At 41.5% G+C, this 21,967-nt stretch overlaps 1 protein-coding gene across 1 annotated transcript in view; it reads right to left on the bottom strand.

The window, feature by feature from the left end:
• Positions 1–21,967, bottom strand: part of COL4A2 (collagen type IV alpha 2 chain) — a 268,138-nt gene that overhangs the window by 185,817 nt on the left and 60,354 nt on the right. The window contains exon 4 of the mRNA XM_073664347.1: positions 18,040–18,120. Within this exon, the coding sequence (XP_073520448.1) occupies positions 18,040–18,120 (81 nt within the window). The remainder of the gene's footprint in view (positions 1–18,039; positions 18,121–21,967) is intronic.

Genomic DNA, 21,967 nt, shown 5'->3' with positions numbered 1-21,967 from the left:
TTGCAGCATTTTTTTTAATTCTACAAAAATTGCATGTGTATACATAACCTTATACAGACAATGTAATTTGTCATGCACAATTTTGGACGAAAGTACATAAGGACACAAAATTGAAGTATGTTCATAAAAAGTCACAGACTTTTGGACCCTATTCCGACACACGTGTTATTTCCTTGCTACACTGATTCCAAAATAAGTTGATTCATAAGGGACACGACAATGCAGATGCGCATTTACATCTGTGTGTGACTAATTTTGCAGATATGAATGTTTTATGTGTTTTCCATTAGTTCGATCTACCTCCAGCTTGTGAAACAGGTGCCTGCACAGAGCGCAGTGTCCCTGAAGATTATACAGATGATGCAAACTGTTCTGCCAGAAACATGTGAACCATGAACCAGAGTTCTGTAACTCATAATCTCCTGTATTCCACACCCATTTATTAACAAGCAGAACAGAGCAAGAGGATTACAGCAAAAACAAATTGTTTGTTAAAACATTTCAATAAAATTACATTATGGTTTATCTCATATTGTGAAGTGGCATACCTAAAAAAGCATGATATTTTACAGAGTTTTCAAACTTCTGTATCTTTCTGCCGGATTTCTTCCAAACCATAAATATAAACTTATTTTAATGACTGTCAGATAAACCTAAAATATTAAAATCAAAACAGATCTTCCACCAGATTTTCAAATACAGACTGCATACAGGAATACATAGATCACTGATATGGATGCATTATATGCTTTAAACATTTGTGTTAGAATGGCTGAATAATCCTTCATAAACGTCAGACCAAATGTCAGCTTGACAGCGCCTCAGTGTCCCTCCAGCTGCTGAGATCTCACACTGCTCATTACAAGCTGCAGCTGTCAGTCAGACTGTGTGGCCGGATACTGAATACTTAGACTCATGAGATGTTCTATTCTGTATTTCTGCTCATAAAATGTTCATCTTAATAAAAGAATCATACAACTATTCTTACATGGATATTTAAACTAAATACACCAGTCTTATCGAGAGAATAAAAACTATTTATGCAGTTAGTATTGTGAAACCTGGTGACAGACATATTTTAATCTGTAAAAATTTCATCCCTATAATTCGGCTTCAACACATTTTACAATGTTAGCGGTACATCTAAAGTTTTTACCTCACTATAAAAATATTACTATTGTATTGCTGTCTATTGGGATGCATTAATTACCTTGAAAATCTGAAAATGAAGTGAGCATCTATTCATCTCTTTTTTCATCGCTACATGATGGGATTTTTTAAAAAATGTCATGGTAGCTACTTTATTTTTCAAAAAAATAATCTAAAAACTTAATTTAGGCCTCATTTAGATGTCCTTGTATTACGGTCTGAGTAAAGGCTGCGATGCACGGACTGTCTGCAGGACTCCTGACACTCATTTGACAGCCTCATATATTCCTATCAGGAGACCTGCAGCCAGTCCACACATCATGGTCTATACAGGGACCAGGTGTCACAGTCATCAGAATTAGACCTTGGCTAAAAATTAAAGGGAATCTGTCACCCCCTGAGAGTATATAACCTATTAATATGGGCATACAGGTGATAGAAATGTTATTCTAGTCCTACCTGTATGCCTCATATTAATGGTTTTGATGTTTTGAAATCGCATATTATACCTTTATGGTAATGATTGCTCCAGGCCCATAAGGAATCACCTCCTCCTCTCTTCATTATAATAGTACCCCCCTCCCCTGCACGTCACACTGTGACATGCAGTTGCGGTGCTGTAATGTCGTGCCTGCATGTTGAACTACCTCCATGATCCTCCCTCCCACAAGTCTCCTAATCTACCTGTTTTATTTATAGATCACTTATATAATTGTTCTCATGACACCATTGGGTGTCATCATTTGTGGTAGAACAGGACAAAGTTATAATAGCACACGTCCCCCCAACATGTTTCACCACTTTAGCGGCATCATCAGGGGATAGGGCACTGGCGTGAATGGATGCAAGCCAGACACACCATCTATATATAACCTCTGTATGTACCCATTAACCAATAGGAGTATGTATATTAAAATACAGGATATGACCACACATATCTTTACACCAATACATGTCGCCAACAGATCAGCCCAATCCCAGTATAGAAGAGTTCCATATAAGAAGCACTGTGATACGCTGTCAAGATATGTATTTTACCTCTTTGTAGCCATGGTAACATTCACCCAAGGCCCTGTCCCATTCACCACAATTCTCCAATCACATTTAGACATGTCATTCGTGATGTCACATAGACCTAGTCCAATTCCACTGTTCCCCTTCGCAGCCAATTGCAACAAAGTCAGAAGGACATTCCTTTTTATACAGAAACTTCCTATTTTGGGCTGTAAGTGAATTACAACCATAACCAATAATATTTATTTATTAATATCCCATCTACAAAAAAAGATCCATATGAGAATCCCTCATTCAGACTGTCTGGACTTAAAGTTTTTAAGCGATATATCCATCTAGCTTCCTCTTTTAATAAAAGTTGATCCAGATTACCCTTCCTTTGTTTGAGGATATATTTCTGAATACCCCAGAATTGTATAGCAAGAGGGTCTGAACTGTGATGGAATCTCATGTGGCGTGATATGGTGGTATCGTAGCTATTTCTTATAGATCCAATGTGTTGCAAAACACGTCTCCTGAATTGTTGGTTTGTTTCTCCTACATATAGTAGTAAACAGGGACATGATGCTGCATATATGATACCTGACGTAGTGCAGTTTATGAAGTCTCTAATAGTGAAGGATTTTCCTGGTTGTTTGGGATTTGTAAATTGTTTAATTTTGGAAACATACTTGCAAGTTTTAAAATAAAAGCATTTATAGCATCCTGTAATTTTGTTAGTTAACCAGTTATCCTTAGGTTCAACCATAGGTGAAAAATGGCTAGGAAATAGCAAATTTCTCAGATTTGCACTCCTTCGATATGTGATGTTAAGATATTCAGTAATTTTATCCTTTAGGTCCTTATCTTCTCTTATAATATGCCAGTGTTTAGCCATTATCCTTCTAACTTCAACGGCACTTTGGTCAAACGTGCCAATAAATTTTATCTTTTGCTCATCATTATTTTGTAGATAGGGTTTCTTAATCTGTAAAAGCTGGTTAAAAGAAACCCTATCTAAAAAATAATGATGAGCAAAAGATGAGATGTATTGGCACATTTGACCAACTATTAAGTTGAGGGTGCCAACAGTTTTGTTTGGCCCATTTTTAGGGTTTTGTGTGAAATTATGTCCAATTTGTCATTTTTTACTTTGTATTTTTATGTTGTTCCTATACACACAAAGGAAATAAAAATGTGTAGAACAAAACATGTGTAACTGCAATAATTTTCTGGGAGAAATACTTAATTTTTGGCCATATTGTAGATTTTCTACAGATCTCCTGCTTCCCATTCGTGAAGCTACAGAGTTCAAGGAGTTATCCAGTTTCAGAAAAAAACATAAAAAAGTAGCAAATGCTGCAAACAACAAACTTATCACTAGCATCTTCTTTCCTCCCGATGCAGCAGACACATTACTGCGGTCCTCCCAGTCTTTGTTGGCAAGCAGCACTGTACCAGCTGAAACCTCATGCTCATAAGTTTCTTACACAGATTCAGTATTTATGGTTTGCTCATTTCTAAGACGAATGAAAATAAAAATTGAAAATAATATAAAATATTTTTGCAGACTTTTAACACGATAAAAAGTAAATTATTGTATCAAGTTCCGCTGCACCAATTGTAGCAATTTTTGTAATACACAATGATATTTCCAAGCAATTACTGGTTCTGCTGGCAACAGTTTTACCATGATTTTTTTAGCGTATTTTCATCAGACAGTTACTGATAAGGCCGTGTGTGGTAAGCCTTTTGTTTAAGCAGGCATAGGTTTCTGGGTCAAAGATAGTTTTGCTCCTTCACTGCAGCAAGACATAGTTATAAAAGCTGTGACGTTCTCTGTTCTGACCCTCCACTAACTGTGATAGATTCTTGTGCTCTTCTAAAAGGACATGTGAAAGAAGTCTTTATCACTGAAGTGATTAAGTGTCTCAACCGAAATATTTCTGTATCCTAGAATGCCTAATCTACAAGTGACAAGCCCTTTACTCCTAAAGGCTCATACATTCATAACATACTCAAGGGTCTCCTTCACATTACCGAAAAAAAATTGAAGTAGTAATTAAATGGTAATACCTGTCTTAAAGCGAACCTGTTAGCAGGATTTTGCTAAGTAAACAACAGGCAGTGTCATGTTGGGGTTGCTGCACTGATTAATATGATACCTGAGGTGAAGAAATCCATCTTGTGGTTCTTGTGTAATCAGTGTTTGCAGTTTTAAGTTACTGATATGCTCGTGCTCAGGGGCGGGACTGTAGGCAGGGTCTTTCCTTGGTAATCTAAGCCAGATCAGCAAGAAAAGATCTGCCCACAGGCCTGCCATTATTTGTCTCTATGATGAGGAACATACTTGTGCTTCGGAGTGGGCCTGTGGGCAGATCTTTTCTTGCTGATCTGGCTTAGAGCACCAAGGAAAAGACCCTGCCCACAGTCCCGCCCCGGAGGACGGGCATATCATTAGCTCAAAACTGTAAACACTGATTACACAAGAACCACAAGATGGATTTCTTCACCTCAGGTATCATTTTAATCAGTGCAGCAGCCCCAACATGACAATGCCTGTAGTTTACTTAACAACATCCTGCTGACAGGTTCCCTTTAACATTTATGTAGTATAGTGTAGATGTTATGATCTGCTACAGGGACTAAGGAAAGACAAGAGAACTGTCCCTACAATAGAACTAAACTAGATCCCTACGATGTAACGGGGAACCTGATCCTGCGATCAGACCCGCTAAAGTCCTCGGCTAGTCTGAACGAAGACCTATAGATGTGAGGGAGGGATCCCTACAAGAACTAGGGACTGGGATAAGTTGGACACCTCCTAGCAGAAATAGTAGCAGTCAAAGACAAACACACAACAAAAAGCATAGAGGTCAGAAGACCTAGCAAAACTAACAGAGAACGGCAACAGAGCACCAAGCTAGCTCAAGAGTAGTAAATACAATGAAGTCCAGCAAGACCAGGAGGGCGGAGCTGGATTAAATAGGCAAAAATAGTCATGTGACCAGCAAACTAAAAAAAACCTAACAGGAGAGTTCTAACAGTACCCCCTCTTCTAAGAGGATCCTCCGGATCCCCTAGGCCCAGGCTTACCAGGAAACCTCCTGTGAAATGCTCTGACAAGTCTGGAAGCAGAAACATCATCCGCCCTCACCCATGAGTTATCCTCAGGTCCGAAACCCTTCCAAGCGACGAGATACTGCAAACTCCCTCTATACCGTCTAGAATTTAGGATGCGGGAAATTTCATATTCCCCGTCCTCCACCACCGGAGGAACAGTGGCAGAGGCGTCACCATCAGACACATCAGCTTTTTTCAACAGAGAAACATGAAACACCGGGTTAATCTTCCAGGACGTAGGAACCTCCAACCTAACAGCTGATTGGTTAACTATCTGAAGCACCTTAAAGGGCCCTACGAACTTGGGACCCAATTTTTTAGAAGGAATCCTCAATCGCAGATTCTTAGAGGACAACCAAACCATGTCACCAACAGCAAACAAAACCTCTTGCCGTTTCCTATCAAAGTACCTCTTAGATTTTTTGTTAGCCTCCTGAAGATTACCACGCACATCCGTCCAAACTCTCTCCAAATCACCGGAAAAACTCTCCTCCTCAGGCACAGCCGAAACCAATTTGGAGAATGACCCAAAAGACGGATGTCTCCCAGAACAACAAAAAAAAGGCGAACACCCAGCAGAAGAGGATGTATGGTTGTTAAGAGCAAATTCAGCAAGTGGCAGAAACTCAGACCACCCCTCTTGATTGTCTGCCACAAAACAACGCAAGAACTGCTCAACATCCTGGTTCTTCCTTTCTGTATGGCCATTAGACTCAGGATGATATCCAGATGAAAACGACAAATGAACTCCCAACCTGTCACAAAAGGCACGCCAAAAACGAGCCACGAACTGAGGTCCCCTATCAGAAACAATGTCAGTAGGAACACCATGTAGTCTGACAATTTCCTTGACAAAGGCCTTAGCGAGTGTCTTAGCGCAAGGCAGTTTGATGAAGGGAACCAAGTGACACATCTTGCTTAAACGGTCCACGACCACCCAGATGACCGTGAAACCTTCAGAGGGGGGAAGGTCAGTAATAAAGTCCATAGCCAGATGTGTCCAAGTTGCACTAGGAACCTCCAGAGGGCAAAGCAACCCCGCAGCAGGAGCATGCGAAGACTTGGATCTAGCACACACAGTACATTGGCGCACCCACTTAATGACTTCCTTCTGCCATCCAGGCCACCAAAAACTGCGACCCACAAGTCTCTTGGTCTCAGAAATTCCTGGATGACCTGCCAACCGAGACTCATGACACTCAACAAACAAATCTCTCCTAAAGGTCCTAGGCACAAACAACCTCCCATGGGGAGTGTTAGATGGGGCATTCTCCTGAGCTTTAAGAATCTCATCCTCCAAAACGGAGTCCAAAGCAGCAATCACAACACCTTCTTGTAAAATGCTCTCCTCTTCCTCCTCAACACCGACCATGGGAGAAAAGCTGCGAGACAAAGCATCCGCTTTAACATTCTTGGTACCCGGGATGTAAGTAACGGAAAAATTAAACCGCGAGAAAAAAAGTGCCCACCTAGCCTGACGGGCATTCAAGCGCTTGGCAGCATCAAGATAGAACAGATTTTTATGATCAGTGAAAACCTGAATGGGAAATTCAGCACCTTCCAATAGGTGACGCCAGTGTTCAAATGCGAGTTTAATCGCCAGCAATTCCCGATTACCAATATCGTAATTAAGTTCAGTCTCAGAAAATTTTTTTGAAATAAAGGCACAGGAATGTACTCCATCCTTGTTTTCCTGAGACAACACCGCACCGACCCCCACCGAAGAAGCATCAACCTCAACCAAAAACGGCTTAGTCACATCAGGCTGCATAAGGATGGGAGCAGAGGTGAACCTCTCCTTTAGAAACACAAAAGCTTCAATGGCCTCAGAAGTCCACTGAACCGCATTAGCACCTTTCCTGGTGAGATCGGTCAGCGGTTTGACAATAATAGAAATTTTTTTTATGAATTTTCTGTAATAATTGGCGAAACCCAAAAACCTCTGTATCGATTTCAAACCAATAGGCCTAGGCCATTCCTGCACAGCTTGAACTTTAACCGGGTCCATCTCAAAACCTTCACTGGAGATAATGTAGCCCAAAAAACTAATTCTCTGTACAGCGAACTCACATTTCTCCAGCTTAGCAAAAAGCGAATTGTCCATTAATAACTGTAATACCTCACGTACGCTCCGCCAATGAGACTCCAGATCAGGCGAATAAATCAGAATGTCATCCAAATACACAACCACATTTTTGCCGATTAAAGGTCTAAGGATGTCATTAATAAGATTCTGAAAAAATGCTGGAGCATTGGTAAGACCAAAAGGCATAACCAGATTCTCAAAATGACCCACAGGAGTGTTAAAAGCAGTCTTCCATTCATCACCCTCCTTCATGCGCAACAAATTGTATGCCCCCCGGAGATCAATTTTAGAGAACCACTTGGCCCCCACTAACTGGTTAAATAAATCAGGAATCAATGGCAGTGGGTAAGGATTGCGTACAGTAATTTTATTAATCTCACGAAAGTCCAGACAAGGACGTAAACCGCCATCTTTTTTTTTTACAAAAAAAAATCCAACAGCCACAGGAGACTTGGAAGGCCTAATGTGACCGGCGGCCAAGCTTGTCAGTATGTATTCCTCCAAAGCCTTTCTCTCAGGAATAGTAAGATTAAATAAACGACTTTTAGGAAGAGTCGCTCCAGGGACAAATTCAATGGTACAATCATAGTCTCTATGGGGAGGCAAAATTTGTGACTCCTCCTCAGAAAAAACTCTCCAAAAATCCTGAATAGGTACAGGCAATTCCCCTTTATCCACAGCAGCAATACGTCCGTTACAACACTTGTCATAACACTTAGGGCTCCAGGACTTAATTTCATTGGTAGACCAATCCAGTACAGGATTGTGCAATTTTAACCAGGGTAACCCCAATATTACTGGAGAAGGCAAATTATCCAATACCACCAAATCCAAATTTTCTTGGTGAATACCATTAATAGTGAGGGGAAATTCACAGACCTTATGAGTAGCACTCTTCAAGGGAGAGCCATCAACAGAAACCACAGCAATAGGGGATGACAAAGTTTTAGGTTCTAATCTAAGTTTTTCCAAGAATCCTCCATCAATCACATTCAGAGTAGAACCACAATCCACAAATACCCGAAATTCAATTAATTCATCCTGAGCAGCAGTAGTGGCAGATAGGAATACTCCCTTAGAATTTAAACAGGCAATAAGGGCATAACTGACCATTTTTTTTTCTTTCTTGATACGAAGCACACAGTTCTTAATAAAATGACACGAATTTCCGCAATAGAAGCACAAGCCTTCAGAAAGCCTGCGATCTTTTTCCTGAGAGCGGGGTGCCATCGCCCCAATCTCCATCGGCTCTCCATTGTCAGCACAGACCCTCTCAAGACTCGGAGCTGACATAGCAGAGGATTTGCTGTCATTAACCCTTGCACGCAGTCTCCTGTCCACCCGTATAGCTAATTGCATTGCCTCCTGCAAGTTTCCAGGTGTGGGATAAGCAATCAGTAAATCCTTAACCCTTTCACCTAGCCCTGCAAGAAACAAGCTTTTCAAAGCTGAATCATTCCACCCCACCTGGGCAGATCACCGACGGAAGTGAGAACAATATTTTTCCACATTACCTGATCCCTGCCTCAAACGTCTCAATTCAGACTCAGCAGATGAGACACGATCAGGATCATCATACAACAAACCCAAAGCAGAAAAAAAAACTATCCACTGATCTAAAGCACGGATCACTAGGTTGGAGAGAGAAGGCCCATCCCTGAGGATCTTTGCGCAAAAGTGACATTATGAACCCTATGCGCTGTGATTCATCACCAGAGGATCCGGGTCTCAAACGAAAATACAATAAACAAGCATTTTTAAAAGAAAAAAAATCTTGTTGTTCGCCAAAAAATAAATCAGGCAGACGTACCTTTGGTTCCACAAAATGTGCTCCAGAACAGCTACTCACGTGTTGTTGGAGCTTGGCCACCTCCAGAGAGAGTCCCTGCAAGCGTTGAGCCAAATCTTGAACCGAAACCATGATGGAAAACTGGAGGTCTTTCCTTAGAGAAAATTTTTTTTTTTCTTTTAGGGCTGGACTTACTGTTATGATCTGCTACAGGGACTAAGGAAAGACAGGAGAACTGTCCCTACAATAGAACTAAACTAGATCCCTACGATGTAACGGGGAACCTGATCCTGCGATCAGACCCGCTAAAGTCCTCGGCTAGTCTGAACGAAGACCTATAGATGTGAGGGAGGGATCCCTACAAGAACTAGGGACTGGGATAAGTTGGACCCCTCCTAGCAGAAATAGTAGCAGTCAAAGACAAACACACAACAAAAAGCATAGAGGTCAGAAGACCTAGCAAAACTAACAGAGAACGGCAACAGAGCACCAAGCTAGCTCAAGAGTAGTAAATACAATGAAGTCCAGCAAGACCAGGAGGGCGGAGCCGGATTAAATAGGCAAACATGGTCATGTGACCAGCAAACTAAAAAAAACCTAACAGGAGAGTTCTAACAGTAGATGTATTAATATACTCACACAATTCGCTACACTACACCCCCTATATGTACATTCACACAGGTTTAGCCCATAACATTTTAACAGGAGTGGTTCTTTAAAAGATCAATAAATGTAGAAAGTACATAAAACTGTACAGTAAAAACCTAACAGTTTTTTACTTTATACTTTACTCCTCTTTAATCAATTTATTTATCAAACTGCATTAAAATCAGTGTAGGTATCAACCATTTTTACATATTCTAGACTTCCTTGTAATAATATTCATAATTGCGTTTTGTAAAACAATTAACAATTAAATATAAAACTATTGTTTTCTTTTTAATAACCATACAAAAAATACAATCAGTAAATAAAAATTATTCTTCTATTTTTTAAAGTTGCTGAATGGCAATGTTCATCTTCCAATTTTTCCACTTAAAGTAGAGGATGCATTTAACCTCTTACTGACATATGACTTACGATTATGTTATATGCTGTCTTCCTGACTTTAATGCGGGCTCAGGGATTGAGTCTGCATCTTTACCAGTACATGATGGCTGTGATATTCAGCCACCATCAGCCTCTAACAGCCACACATGGAGCGAATAATATTATCAGGTAATTTTTACTGTACCATGAACGCTCTAAATAAAACCCCAAAAAATAATCGTGAAATTGCGCGTTTTTTGCAATTTTTCCTGACTTGGAATTTTTTTCCTGCTGTTCAGTACATCACATTGTAAGATGAATAGTTTCATTCAAAAGTACAATTCATTCCACAAAAAAACTCAAACCCTCATATGGCTATGTTGCTGGTTATGGTTCTTGGAAGGAGAGGAAAAAACATAAATGCAAAAAGGGAAAATAGCCAAGTCGGCAAAGGGTTAAAAACGGCAGTAAATGTACAATATTTGTCATATATAACTTCATTTGTTTTATAAGTGGTCATGTCTCAATGCTTAATACACGTTTCTATAGCAGGGAACTAAGGGCTACACTACTAATCTCTTACCCCTTTTTCTCAAGCTCCAAACCAAAGCCATCTGTCATCCTAAAAGAAATGGGATCAGGAAGAAATTGCCCTTTGCGTTTTCTATTTCTATAGAAGTAATTTAGGACACCATAAAGTTGCCTAGGCCAAGACTTCTGGGAATTCACCTCTACAAACCAAAAGGGCCAGAAATAGTGACTCCCTCTGCAGAGGACTCAATGTGGCTGTGAATTTCATGGCCCCACATTTCAGTGAGCTTCATGTAGAACGTCCAGCTGATTGCTGGCCAGCTGAATTCTAAAAGTAGGTAGCCCATCAAGACAGTCACTACACATGTACAACAGGCAATTTCTTAAGTCATACATAAAAAGCACACTAGGATTTACACTATCACATCATTATACAGCAAATTTAATGTAAGCATTTCCCTGAAATAACCTTTTCTTAGGGAACACTGAATAGCATGCAAACAACTGACTTGTCAGAGTACTGCAATTCATGAGAACTTATTACTGTGCACTTAGTTGAGTGAGTGGGATAGCAAGGAACAATTTGACATCAATGTTATTCAACTTGTGATGTTTCATTAATGTCATAATATGACAAGGAGGAATTTTTAGTTCTTAAATGTTTGTATATAATCAGAAGTAAACGACTGTAAATTTCAACTAACAGGACAAAGTCAGAGTTTGTGAGGAGCCAAAGACTTCATTGTATGTGTCTCCCTTTAATGGGGACCATATGGTCCCAGACATATGGGCTTATTAAGTGCTAATTTTGATGGTGTTTACCAGGGAGCATGGCTCATAGAGTAATAATGCAGAGCAGCCTAGAGACACGTCCCCAAAGAATCCTGGGAGACATACCCCTTAGTAAAGAACAGAAAAATTAGCACTTAAAGGGAATCCGTCAGCAGTTTTTGCTATGTAATCTGAGGGCAGCATGAGGTAGGGGCTGAGACACTGATTTCAGCGATGTGTCACTTATTAGGCTGTTTACTGTTGTTTTAATACAATGAGTGTTTTATCAGCTGGACTGGTGCCTGGTCCAACTCCGCCCTGAACACTGATTAGCAACCTCCTGTCAATATACAATGCAACATGCTACATCTAGAAACACTGATTGTATCACAGTTGCTGCTCCCAGTAACTAAGTGATACATTGCTGGAATCAGTGTCTCTCTCTCTCTACATTATGCTGCTCTCAGATGAGGTAGCAAAAACCTGGTGATAGATTCCCTTTAATGAAAAGGCCCATATCTCTGAAACCAAGTGGCAGATTTTTTTTTTAAAAAAGCCAGAATATTCAGGAAACAGTTGGAATAAAATAAGAACAAAAGACTGTCAGTCACAGATAATTTGCCAAAGGCTGTAAAATAAAGAAAATATTTCTAGGCCAGGGGTTAAGAAACCGCCTTGAAGTAATGTGCTTATTAAAATGTACAATATTATCAAGGCATCTATTGCAATATATAAGTCCTGGTAAAATAAAAGACTCACTTGGATTTTTGTCCAACAATTGCCAGCTCATACCTTGATGCACCCAGATAAAGTCATTTCTAGGAAAGTTTTTAGAGACTTAAGCCCCCGTCTCACATAGCGAGATCGCTAGCGAGATCGCTGCTGTGTCACGGTTTTGGTGACGCAACAGTGACCTCGCCAGCGATGTCGCTATGTGTGACACTTTGCAGCGATCAGCCCCCTGCTGTGAGGTCGCTGATCGCTGCAGAATGTCCTGGACCATTTTTTGGTCGTTGCCCTCCCGCTGGTCAGCACACATCGCTGTGTGTGACCAGCGGGAGCAGTGATCAGGCTGGTAACCATGGTAAACATCGGGTTACTAGGGGCACACGCGCACCTAGTAACCCGCTGTTTATCATGGTTACGAGCCTGCTAAAGTGAGCGGTAACCTCCCGCTCACCGTAGCAGAGTGGTAACCATGATAAACAGCGGGTTACTAGGTGCGCGTGTGCCCCTAGTAACCCGATGTTTATCATGGTTACCAGCCTGCTCCTGCTTCAGCAGGCTCGTATCCAGGAGCAGGACATCGTGGAAAGATTCTTTCCACGATATCGCTGCTCCCCTGATCGTTGGTGAGCCTGCCTGTTTGACAGCTCACCAGCGATTACATAGCGACGCAGCAACGATCCCTGACAGGTCGTATCGTTGTCGGGATCGTTGCAGCATCGCTAAGTGTGACGGGGCCTTTACAGTCACAGTGCAGGGCTTAATGGGGTTCAAGTTACTGTATAGATGTAATCTTACAAATTAGTTTCCTTGTATGTTTTCAAATGACCCAAATCATCAAGGTGTTTATAAACTGGGGTAAAACACATTGAAATGGCACAATTTTTTTGTGCTACTCAAAGTTGGTCAATAATTTTGCAGCTTTTGACATTGTTTACGCCAGTCTGAGCCAGTAGACACTTTTGGTTTGCTGCTGTGTCTGTCAGGTGGTGTGGCCACGGGCTGTGCCAGGCAGAATGGGTGCTGTTGTGCATCGGGGTTACACTCCTGTGGGTATGATGTTGCGGCTTTTCTAGTCACCGTGCTGTGCTGCACCAAATAGAGTAGGGATCTATTTAAAGAGTTTGCTATTACTTAGCATTGAGCTTATACACTTTAATCAAAATGTAAACTAAGAACCTCACGTTCAATTTTGAAGATTTTGATTAGCAGCAGTAGATCAATGTACAATATTTGGATGTGTGGTCCATGTGCTTTTTTTTCATGATATGAGAAAGAATGTTTATAGTCAATTTAAAAACTGCAGGTTCATGTGGCCTCCTGCTACATCATGGTAATGCCCCATTCACCTGGCGGCTGCTACCAGGGGTAGTTTTAATGTAAATACTGTAAGAATGTATTTACGCACCGATAGCAAGTAGAGATGGTGAAACTATGAGGAATTGATTTTATTATTCAATGATTAAAAGGGTTGTCCAGTACTTTTAAAAATATGCTAATGCGTTTTAATGATAAATAGAAGCTTCTTTCTAATTACCTCCTGGTGCTGTTTCTGCCTGTGAGTGGCGCTATCAGTGGCCGCTCACAGGCAGCACGTGACACCCCGCTGATTTCACGTCAAGTGAGGTGTGACTCAGCGCTGGGTTACCCCACGCGTCACACCCAGCATCCACCGCACGCTTTCCCAATGAATGGTGAGAGGGAGAGCGCGCGGTGGATGCCGGGTGTGATGCGCGGGGTAACCCCGCCCACAACCCAGCAGCCACCGGTGGAACGCGGAAGAGGGACCCCCGGCCGCAGCCTGGACTTGTCGTGACGTCAGCGGATGTCAGCGCCGGCTGCAGCCGGGGGTCACGTGCTGCCTGTGAGCGGCCACTGATAGCGCCGCTCACAGGCAGAAACAGCACCAGGAGGTAATTAGAAAGAAGCTTCTATTTATCATTAAAACACATTGGCATATTTTTTAAAAGTACTGGAGAACCCCTTTAAGTTTCATTTGTGAAATGCTGGACATTTAAATATCATATAAATTTATATATATATATATATATATATATATATATATATATAAATATATATATAAAAAAAACTGTGTATATATACTGTACTGTATAATATTTAGATTATTTTTTTTTTATAAGTAAATTTGCAAACCGCTTGTAAAATCAAACATACTTGCTATTTACCTCTTCTTAAAGACCATCTCTATTCTCAGAAATGGTTAGATTTATTTTATAGTTTACCTCTCATTTCCTAGGTTACCAGCCACCGCTGACCAATTTCCTAGGCAAGGAGCGCAGCACTTATAAGTTCTTTGCTATAGAGCTTCACTGGATCAGGCCAGCTTCAGTGCCTCTGCACTCCTCAGATGTTACAGAAGGAAAGCTGTCTCTGCTTTCTGCACTGGAGAATGCATAGTTTGGCGCAGCAACACAACCATGTTGTTGGTCTGATCTGTTAGTCGTCAAGAGTGCATTGCCTCCTGACAAGGCTGGGGAGCAGTGCACTCCTGAAGAAAGAACATGGACAACATTTTTTATATACAGTTTGAAAAATGTAATTCATGTAGATGTTGCTAATTTTCTCTAGCATCTATGTATCAGTTTTGGAGATAGTGCTGTTGTAGAGCTTGTACTGATATATTCAGCTACAATGCCAAAAATAATCTGACATACCAAACATTTTAAATTGTCACCACTTACTCAGGGTGAGATGTCTTAACTAGTGTTGAGCGAGTATGTTCTAGTAACCCTTTCGGCGAGTATGCTCGGCCGAGCTCCGAGTATTTATAGCTGCTCGGTGATATGGTTGAATCGCTCCCGTGTGCTTGATTTGCAACTGTTTGACAGTTTTATTACATGTGAGGAATGTCTATTTCTTACACATTCCTCACATGTAATAAAGCTGTCAAACAGATGCAAATCATGCACAGGGGAGCGATTCAACCGTATCACCGAGCAGCTGTAAATACTCGGAGCTCGGCCCGAGCGTACTCGGCCAAAGGGTTAATAGAACATACTCGCTCAACACTACATAAGATGCTATAACACAACATTGAGACATTTATTTTACTGCCTTCTCCATTTTGTAGAACAAATTGGAGTTGTTTGGACTATGGAACTGTTTTCAGATGGCTCAAGCAATAGATCAACTAGTTTAAAAATAAGGAAAAATGGTAAAGTCGTCAAAGTATAACGGGTTTAGGAATGTTTCACATTAATGAAAGGACAGGTATTAAGACTTTTGTGTCATCTTGGTCAATAATGGCTGCACAAGTAATATATTGTTCACTGAGGGTCATGCTCCGAGATCAAATTGGACAATTAGTGGAATACTTCAATGCATGCCCTTCTGATTTTGTCAGTGTTGTTCTATACACAAGTCTTCAAGAATATACAGATGAGTGCAGACAATTTAGAATACTTCATTATAATCTAGATCTATATAGAATATAATTCTAGAATGTCTGGATGTTACATGCACTCTCAGGGCTGTATGTTTCTGTTTCGTCAGTATACTTAAATCTTTAGTAGCCTTTAAGATTTACCCTTTTCTGTTATATATTTATGCACTCTCACCAATGCTTTAAAGGCATTATATATACATATTATATACAAGGTTTGTTGGACGTTTTGAAAATGATGTTAACTAAAGCAAAAATCACTCAAATATTTGTTTGTGATTAGTCACTACCTGTGAATTATTGTAGTGCAGTGTAGTTTTGCCATTATTTAGCAAAGGAAACTTTTGAGCCACTGGTAGGGGTATCATGACTCGAACCCCCACTGACCTGCTCAGTATAAAAGGGCCAAAAGATATAAAAAAATCTCCCAAAGGTTAAGTAATTCTTTAAATGTTTAATAATGCTACTGACTGCATCAAATCAATACTGTGGTTCCTGTATTGTCAATAGTCAGATGACGGCTGATAATAAAAACTCCCAGCATCTCATTACCATTGCTCAGGGTCATATTGTGAGTTGTAGGTTCCTGCGATACAAATCTATATGGTAGGGGCTGACCTGACATTGCAATTGATCACGGTACTAAGGTACTTAGTGCTGTATTCATGTACTGATGTTGATTCTGGTATTCTGGTTTAGTAGTATAAAATAAAAATGTATAATAGTATAGTCCAACCTGATAGAGGCCAAAAGAATGGGAGTCTTCCCACCACATGCACCAAATGTACTACACATAGCCTTATTTAGTTACATAATGACTGAAAAGTACTGACGTAGGGTGCATTTACCCTACCTACACTTGTTTCATGAAAATTAGAAGGTGTAAACAGGCTGACAATCACCCAACAAAAGAGCAAAACGATCATTTGATGAAATGATTTTTAAGTTTGCTTAAAATGGTAGGTCTCGGCATCGTTCTGTATAAACAAAACATTTGCTGCCGAAAACAATGACAGTTTATGCACACAAAACAATCAATGTGCACAGAGCAAAGGGTCTGGTGTTAAAGGGGACCTGTCATGTCAGATAATGCTTTTAACCTGCAGGTACAGGGTTAATCTGCAAGTTAATAGTTTTAGGAAGCTACCCAGCCGTTGTACTGAAAGTGTGGCACAAGAGAGAAAATTAACTAAATTTCTCAAGGGGAACTGCTGGCTTTCAGTCATGCAGGTGTGCCGGCGCAGCTACAGTCCCTGCTCACAGCACAGTTAGTGACTGACAGCAAACTGTACACTGCTGAGTAAAACCAAGTGCCGGGGTGTGCTTACAGCCGCCGCAGTGACTGTAATCGCACTAACACACCTGTATGACAAAGCCAGTGGCTCCCGGGAGGAATGAAGTTCATTTTCTCCAGGTTGCCGCACTTTCAGCACTGTGCTTGGGCACATTTGTAACGCTATTAACCTGCAGATTAACCCTGTATCTGCAAGTTAGTAGAATTATCCATTGTGACAGGTTCCCTTTAATGATCATTCTGTGTGTATGGAAGTGCGGTCAGCCTGTCTAAACAGGGTAGTAAGCAAGCAGCACACATAGGCGTGGGAGCACCACATGGAGCCCAGACAGCACAGTACCCACTGTAAATCCCATTGAATTTGCGACTCTATCTAACAGGGTTACCTTTAATCGCAGCAATCAACGATATTGTGATAAAGACTCTGGAGGGGTCGAAACGTCGTACTTTGTCGCATATTTCATAGCAACTTTCATATGTCTACTTTCACGAATAACAAAAACCTTGCATCACCCGAAATGAGAATGTGTGGTGAATTTCTCATGACTTGGTCGAGGGGTCACATACCGGGTCACATACCCCATTCCACCAGCACCTTGCAACACAACTGAGTGCATGGCAATTTTCTAGTATCTAAACAGGGTAGTAAACTTCCGGTTGTTGACTAGTCTAAATGTACTCTTAGCGAAAATGCCTGACACAGAGCCTTCAGCAGCGGGTTAAGTTCTGTTACATTTTACAAAGGTCTACAACTTAATGTTTTTGGATCTGTTTTGTCAAGTAATTTTTATTGCCTATAATTAGACAAAAACATTAGATGTAACGTTTTATTGAGCTAATTTACCTTAATGCCTAATCTGTATAATTTGTTTTATTCATAGAAGAATACTAATATAAAAAAGCCCAATATTCCAAGGTCTCCATCAGCTACCCCAAATTTTCAGATCATCATAATTTAGACGAGAAACTAAAGAACATTCTTTGTTACACATAAGAAAATTTGATAGTTTAGACAAAACATAAGTATTAAGTAATATGCCTAAAACGATGTTTAGATGTGGCTGATTCACTTTAGAAAGAATCTGCAGAAATTCTGCCACTTACTATAACAAACACAAATAAAATAGTAATATATTATAGCTTACACGGCTGCCTTTTTCTGGATAACACTGGCATCCTCCACTGCAATCTCGTCCTCCACAGGGTCCGATGTATGACTTGCCACCCTAAGAACAAAATACAGGGGAAAGGTAAATATACATTTTTTTAATGGTTGCTATGTTAAGCAGATATGTAATCAACGGTCCTTCAATTATGTTCTAGATATGACCAAAGAACACTGCACATGGAAAATGAGGATAAGGTTGGTTGAGGTCATACACTATATGAACAAAGGTATTAGAATGCCTACAGGAGCTTTTATGACACCCTATTCTAAAACCATAGTCTTTACCACAGAGGTCTGCTGCAGGTTGTGACTGGCTGCACCGGTCAGGTGACTTGAAGAGCACATCATTAGATGTTTTTCTGACATGTCCTTCTAGTCACCTGACTGCTGCAGTCAATCACAGGGTACAGTAGCCCTTTGACTTATGAACGGAGCAGGTGTGGGCGCTTGACGGTGAGTAAGCAACTGTCTCTTATTTTAAAACCAACCATGCGTTATTCTTTCTTCCTCTATCGGACAATCTCTTTCAGTGTTGACCATATTGTCTACCCTCTTACAGATAAAATGAAGCTGCAGTCATTGTCTTTACATTGCAGTTGCTCCTCACCATCAGTGTCACTGTTGTTGTAAACATAAGACTACTAGACACTTATTTCACTCTAAATTTTTTACCTCTCTAAACTATTATCTATGTATATTTACATAGTACATAGTTTTTAAGGTTGAAGGAAGACTAAAGCCCCCGTCTCACATAGCGAGATCGCTAGCGAGATCGCTGCTGTGTCACGGTTTTGGTGACGCAACAGCGACCTCACCAGCGATCTCGCTATGTGTGACACTTTGCAGCGATCAGGCCCCTGCTGTGAGGTCGCTGATCGCTGCAAAGTGTCCTGGACCATTTTTTGGTCTTTGCTCTCCAGCTGGTCAGCACACATCGCTGTGTGTGACCAGCGGGAGCAGCGATCAGGCTGGTAACCATGGTAAACATCGGGTTACTAGGGGCACACGCGCACCTAGTAACCCGTTGTTTATCATGGTTACGAGCCTGCTAAAGTGAGCGGTAACCTCCCGCTCACTGTAGCAGAGTGGTAACCATGATAAACAATGGGTTACTAGGTGCGCGTGTGCCCCTAGTAACCCGATGTTTACCATGGTTACCAGCCTGCTCCTGCTTCAGCAGGCTCGTAACCAGGAGCAGGACATCGTGGAAAGATTCTTTCCACGATGTCGCTGCTCCCCTGATCGTTGGTGAGCCTGCCTGTTTGACAGCTCACCAGCGACCACATAGCAACGCAGCAACGATCCCTGACAGGCCGTATCGTTGTCGGGATCGTTGCAGCGTCGCTAAGTGTGACGGGGCCTTAAGTCCATCTAGTTCAACCCATAGCCCAACATGTTGATCCAGAGGAAAGGCAAAAAAAAAACATGTGGCAAACACTAAGTTCCACATTGGGGAAAAAAATTCCTTCCTGACTCCATACGACAATCAGACTAGTTCCCTGGATCAACGCCCTATCAAGGAATCTAGTATATATAACTTGCAATATTATACTTTTCAAGAAAGGCATCCATGCCCTTCTTAAATTTTAGTAGTGAATCACTCATTACAACATCATGCTGCAGAGAGTTCCATAGTCTCACTGCTCTTACAGTAAAGAATCCACGTCTGTGACTATGATTAAACCTTCTTTCCTCCAGACGTAGAAGATGCCCCCTTGTCCCCGTCTCAGGCCTCAGAGTAAAAAGATCAGTAGAAAGGTCTTTGTACTGTCCCCTCATATACTTGTACATAGTAATACGATCACCCGTAAGCCTTCATTTTTCCAAACTAAATAACCCCAAGTGTAATAACCTGTCTTGGTATTGCAGACCCCCCAGTCCTCTAATAACCTTGGTCGTTCTTCTCTGCACCCGCTCTAGTTCAGCTATGTCTTTCTTATTCACCGGAGATAGAACTGTACACAGTATTCTAAGTGTGGTCGCACTAGTGACTTGTATAGAGTTTAGTGTCATCTGCAAATATTGAAATACTACTCTGTATGCCCCCTACAAGGTCATTAATAAATATGTTAAAAAGAAACGGGCCCAATACTGACGCCTGTGGTACCCCACTGTTAACTGAGACCAAGTCTGAGTGTGTTCCATTAATAACCACCCTTTGTTTCCTATCACTGAGCCAGTTCTTAACCCACATACATAGATTTTCCCCTATCCCCATTGTTCTCATTTTATGTATCAACCTTCTGTGTGGAACTGTATCAAAAGCTTTTGAAAAGTCCATATACACAACATCCACTGCATTTCCTTGGTCCAGTCCGGAACTTGCCTCCTCATAAAAGCTGATCAAATTAGTTTGACAGGAACTGTCCCTCGTAAACCCATGTTGATATTGGGTCATGAGGTTTTTCTTCTTCAGATACTCTATTATAGCATCTCTTAGGAAACCCTCCAGGATTTTACCCACAGTAGAGGTTAAGCTTACCGACCTATAATTTCCAAGTTCGGTTTTTGTCCCCTTTTTGAATATTGGTACCACATTTGCTATACGCCAGTCCTGTGGTACAGACCCTGTTATTATGGAATCTTTAAAGATTAAAAATAATGGTCTATCTATGACGTTACTTAATTCCTGCAGTACTCGCGGGTGTATCCCATCCGGGCCTGGGGATTTGTCAACTTTAGTGATTTTTAGACATCGCCGTACTTCCTGCTGGGTTAAGCAAGTGACATTTAATGGAGAATTTTTGTCATCAATGATCATATTTTCTGTCATGCGATTTTCTTGTGTAAATACTGTTGAAAAAAAAAATCATTTAGCATATTGGCTTTTTCCTCATCCTCATCCACCATTTCACCTAGACTATTTTAAGGGGGCCAACACTATCATTTTTTAGCATTTATGTAGTTAAAGAATATTTTGGGGTTATTTTTACTTTCTCTGGCAATGAGTCTCTCTTTCTCAATCTTTGCTGCCTTGATTTGGTTTTTACAGAACTTATTTAATTTTCTGCATTTATTTAATGCCTCATCACTAACTATTTGCTTTAGTTCTCTATATGCTTTCTTTTTGTCACTTATTGCGCCCCTTACAGCTCTATTTAGCCATAGTGGTTTCCTCCTATTTCTAGCATGTTTATTCCCATAGGGCAGTGGTCCCCAACCTTTTTTGCACCAGGGACCGGCTTGAAGCAAGATCATTTTTCCATGGCCCAGCAAGGAGGGGGTGGGGTGGGCGGGGCTTTGGTCATATGGGGGCGGGGTAATGGAGGGATTTGGAGTTTAGTGCATACTTATCATATAGTGTAGACCAGGTCCCCGCCAGGAGCTATGCCAGGAGCCCCACATAATGTGCTGTGCCAGGAGCCGCATCACTGAGGCCCCATCACGCCCTGCAGCAGGACAGGGCAGCTGTCCTGACAGCTGCTGTTCAGCTGCATTTACTTCATCCCAGGGGCGGACACAGACTGTAGTGGGCCCCTGTGCAAGAAATTTTTGGGGGCCCCCCCCGCCCTTCATAAGGCAACAAAGTTATGTAAACATAACCCCCCCATGTGCATCTCTCACCCCCCCATGTGCAGCTCACCCCCGTGCATCTCTCATCCCCCTCCGTGCATCTCTCATCCCCCTCCGTGCATCTCTCATCCCCCTCCGTGCATCTCTCATCCACCCCCCGTGCATCTCTCATCCCCTCCGTGCATCTCTCATCCCCTCCGTGCATCTCTCATCCCCCCCGTGCATCTCTCACCCCCCCGTGCATCTCTCACCCCCCCGTGCATCTCTCATCCACCCCCCGTGCATCTCTCATCCCCCCCGTGCATCTCTCACCCCCCCGTGCATCTCTCATCCACCCCCCGTGCATCTCTCATCCCCCCCGTGCATCTCTCACCCCCCCGTGCATCTCTCAC

The sequence above is a fragment of the Phyllobates terribilis genome, unplaced genomic scaffold (genome assembly GCF_046119375.1).
Source record: "Phyllobates terribilis strain yellow unplaced genomic scaffold, ASM4611937v1 Scaffold_2__4_contigs__length_985480577, whole genome shotgun sequence".
NCBI lineage: Eukaryota > Metazoa > Chordata > Amphibia > Anura > Dendrobatidae > Phyllobates > Phyllobates terribilis.
The sequence above is the reverse complement of the archived record's forward strand: the minus strand, read 5'-3'. Positions and strand labels throughout refer to the sequence as shown.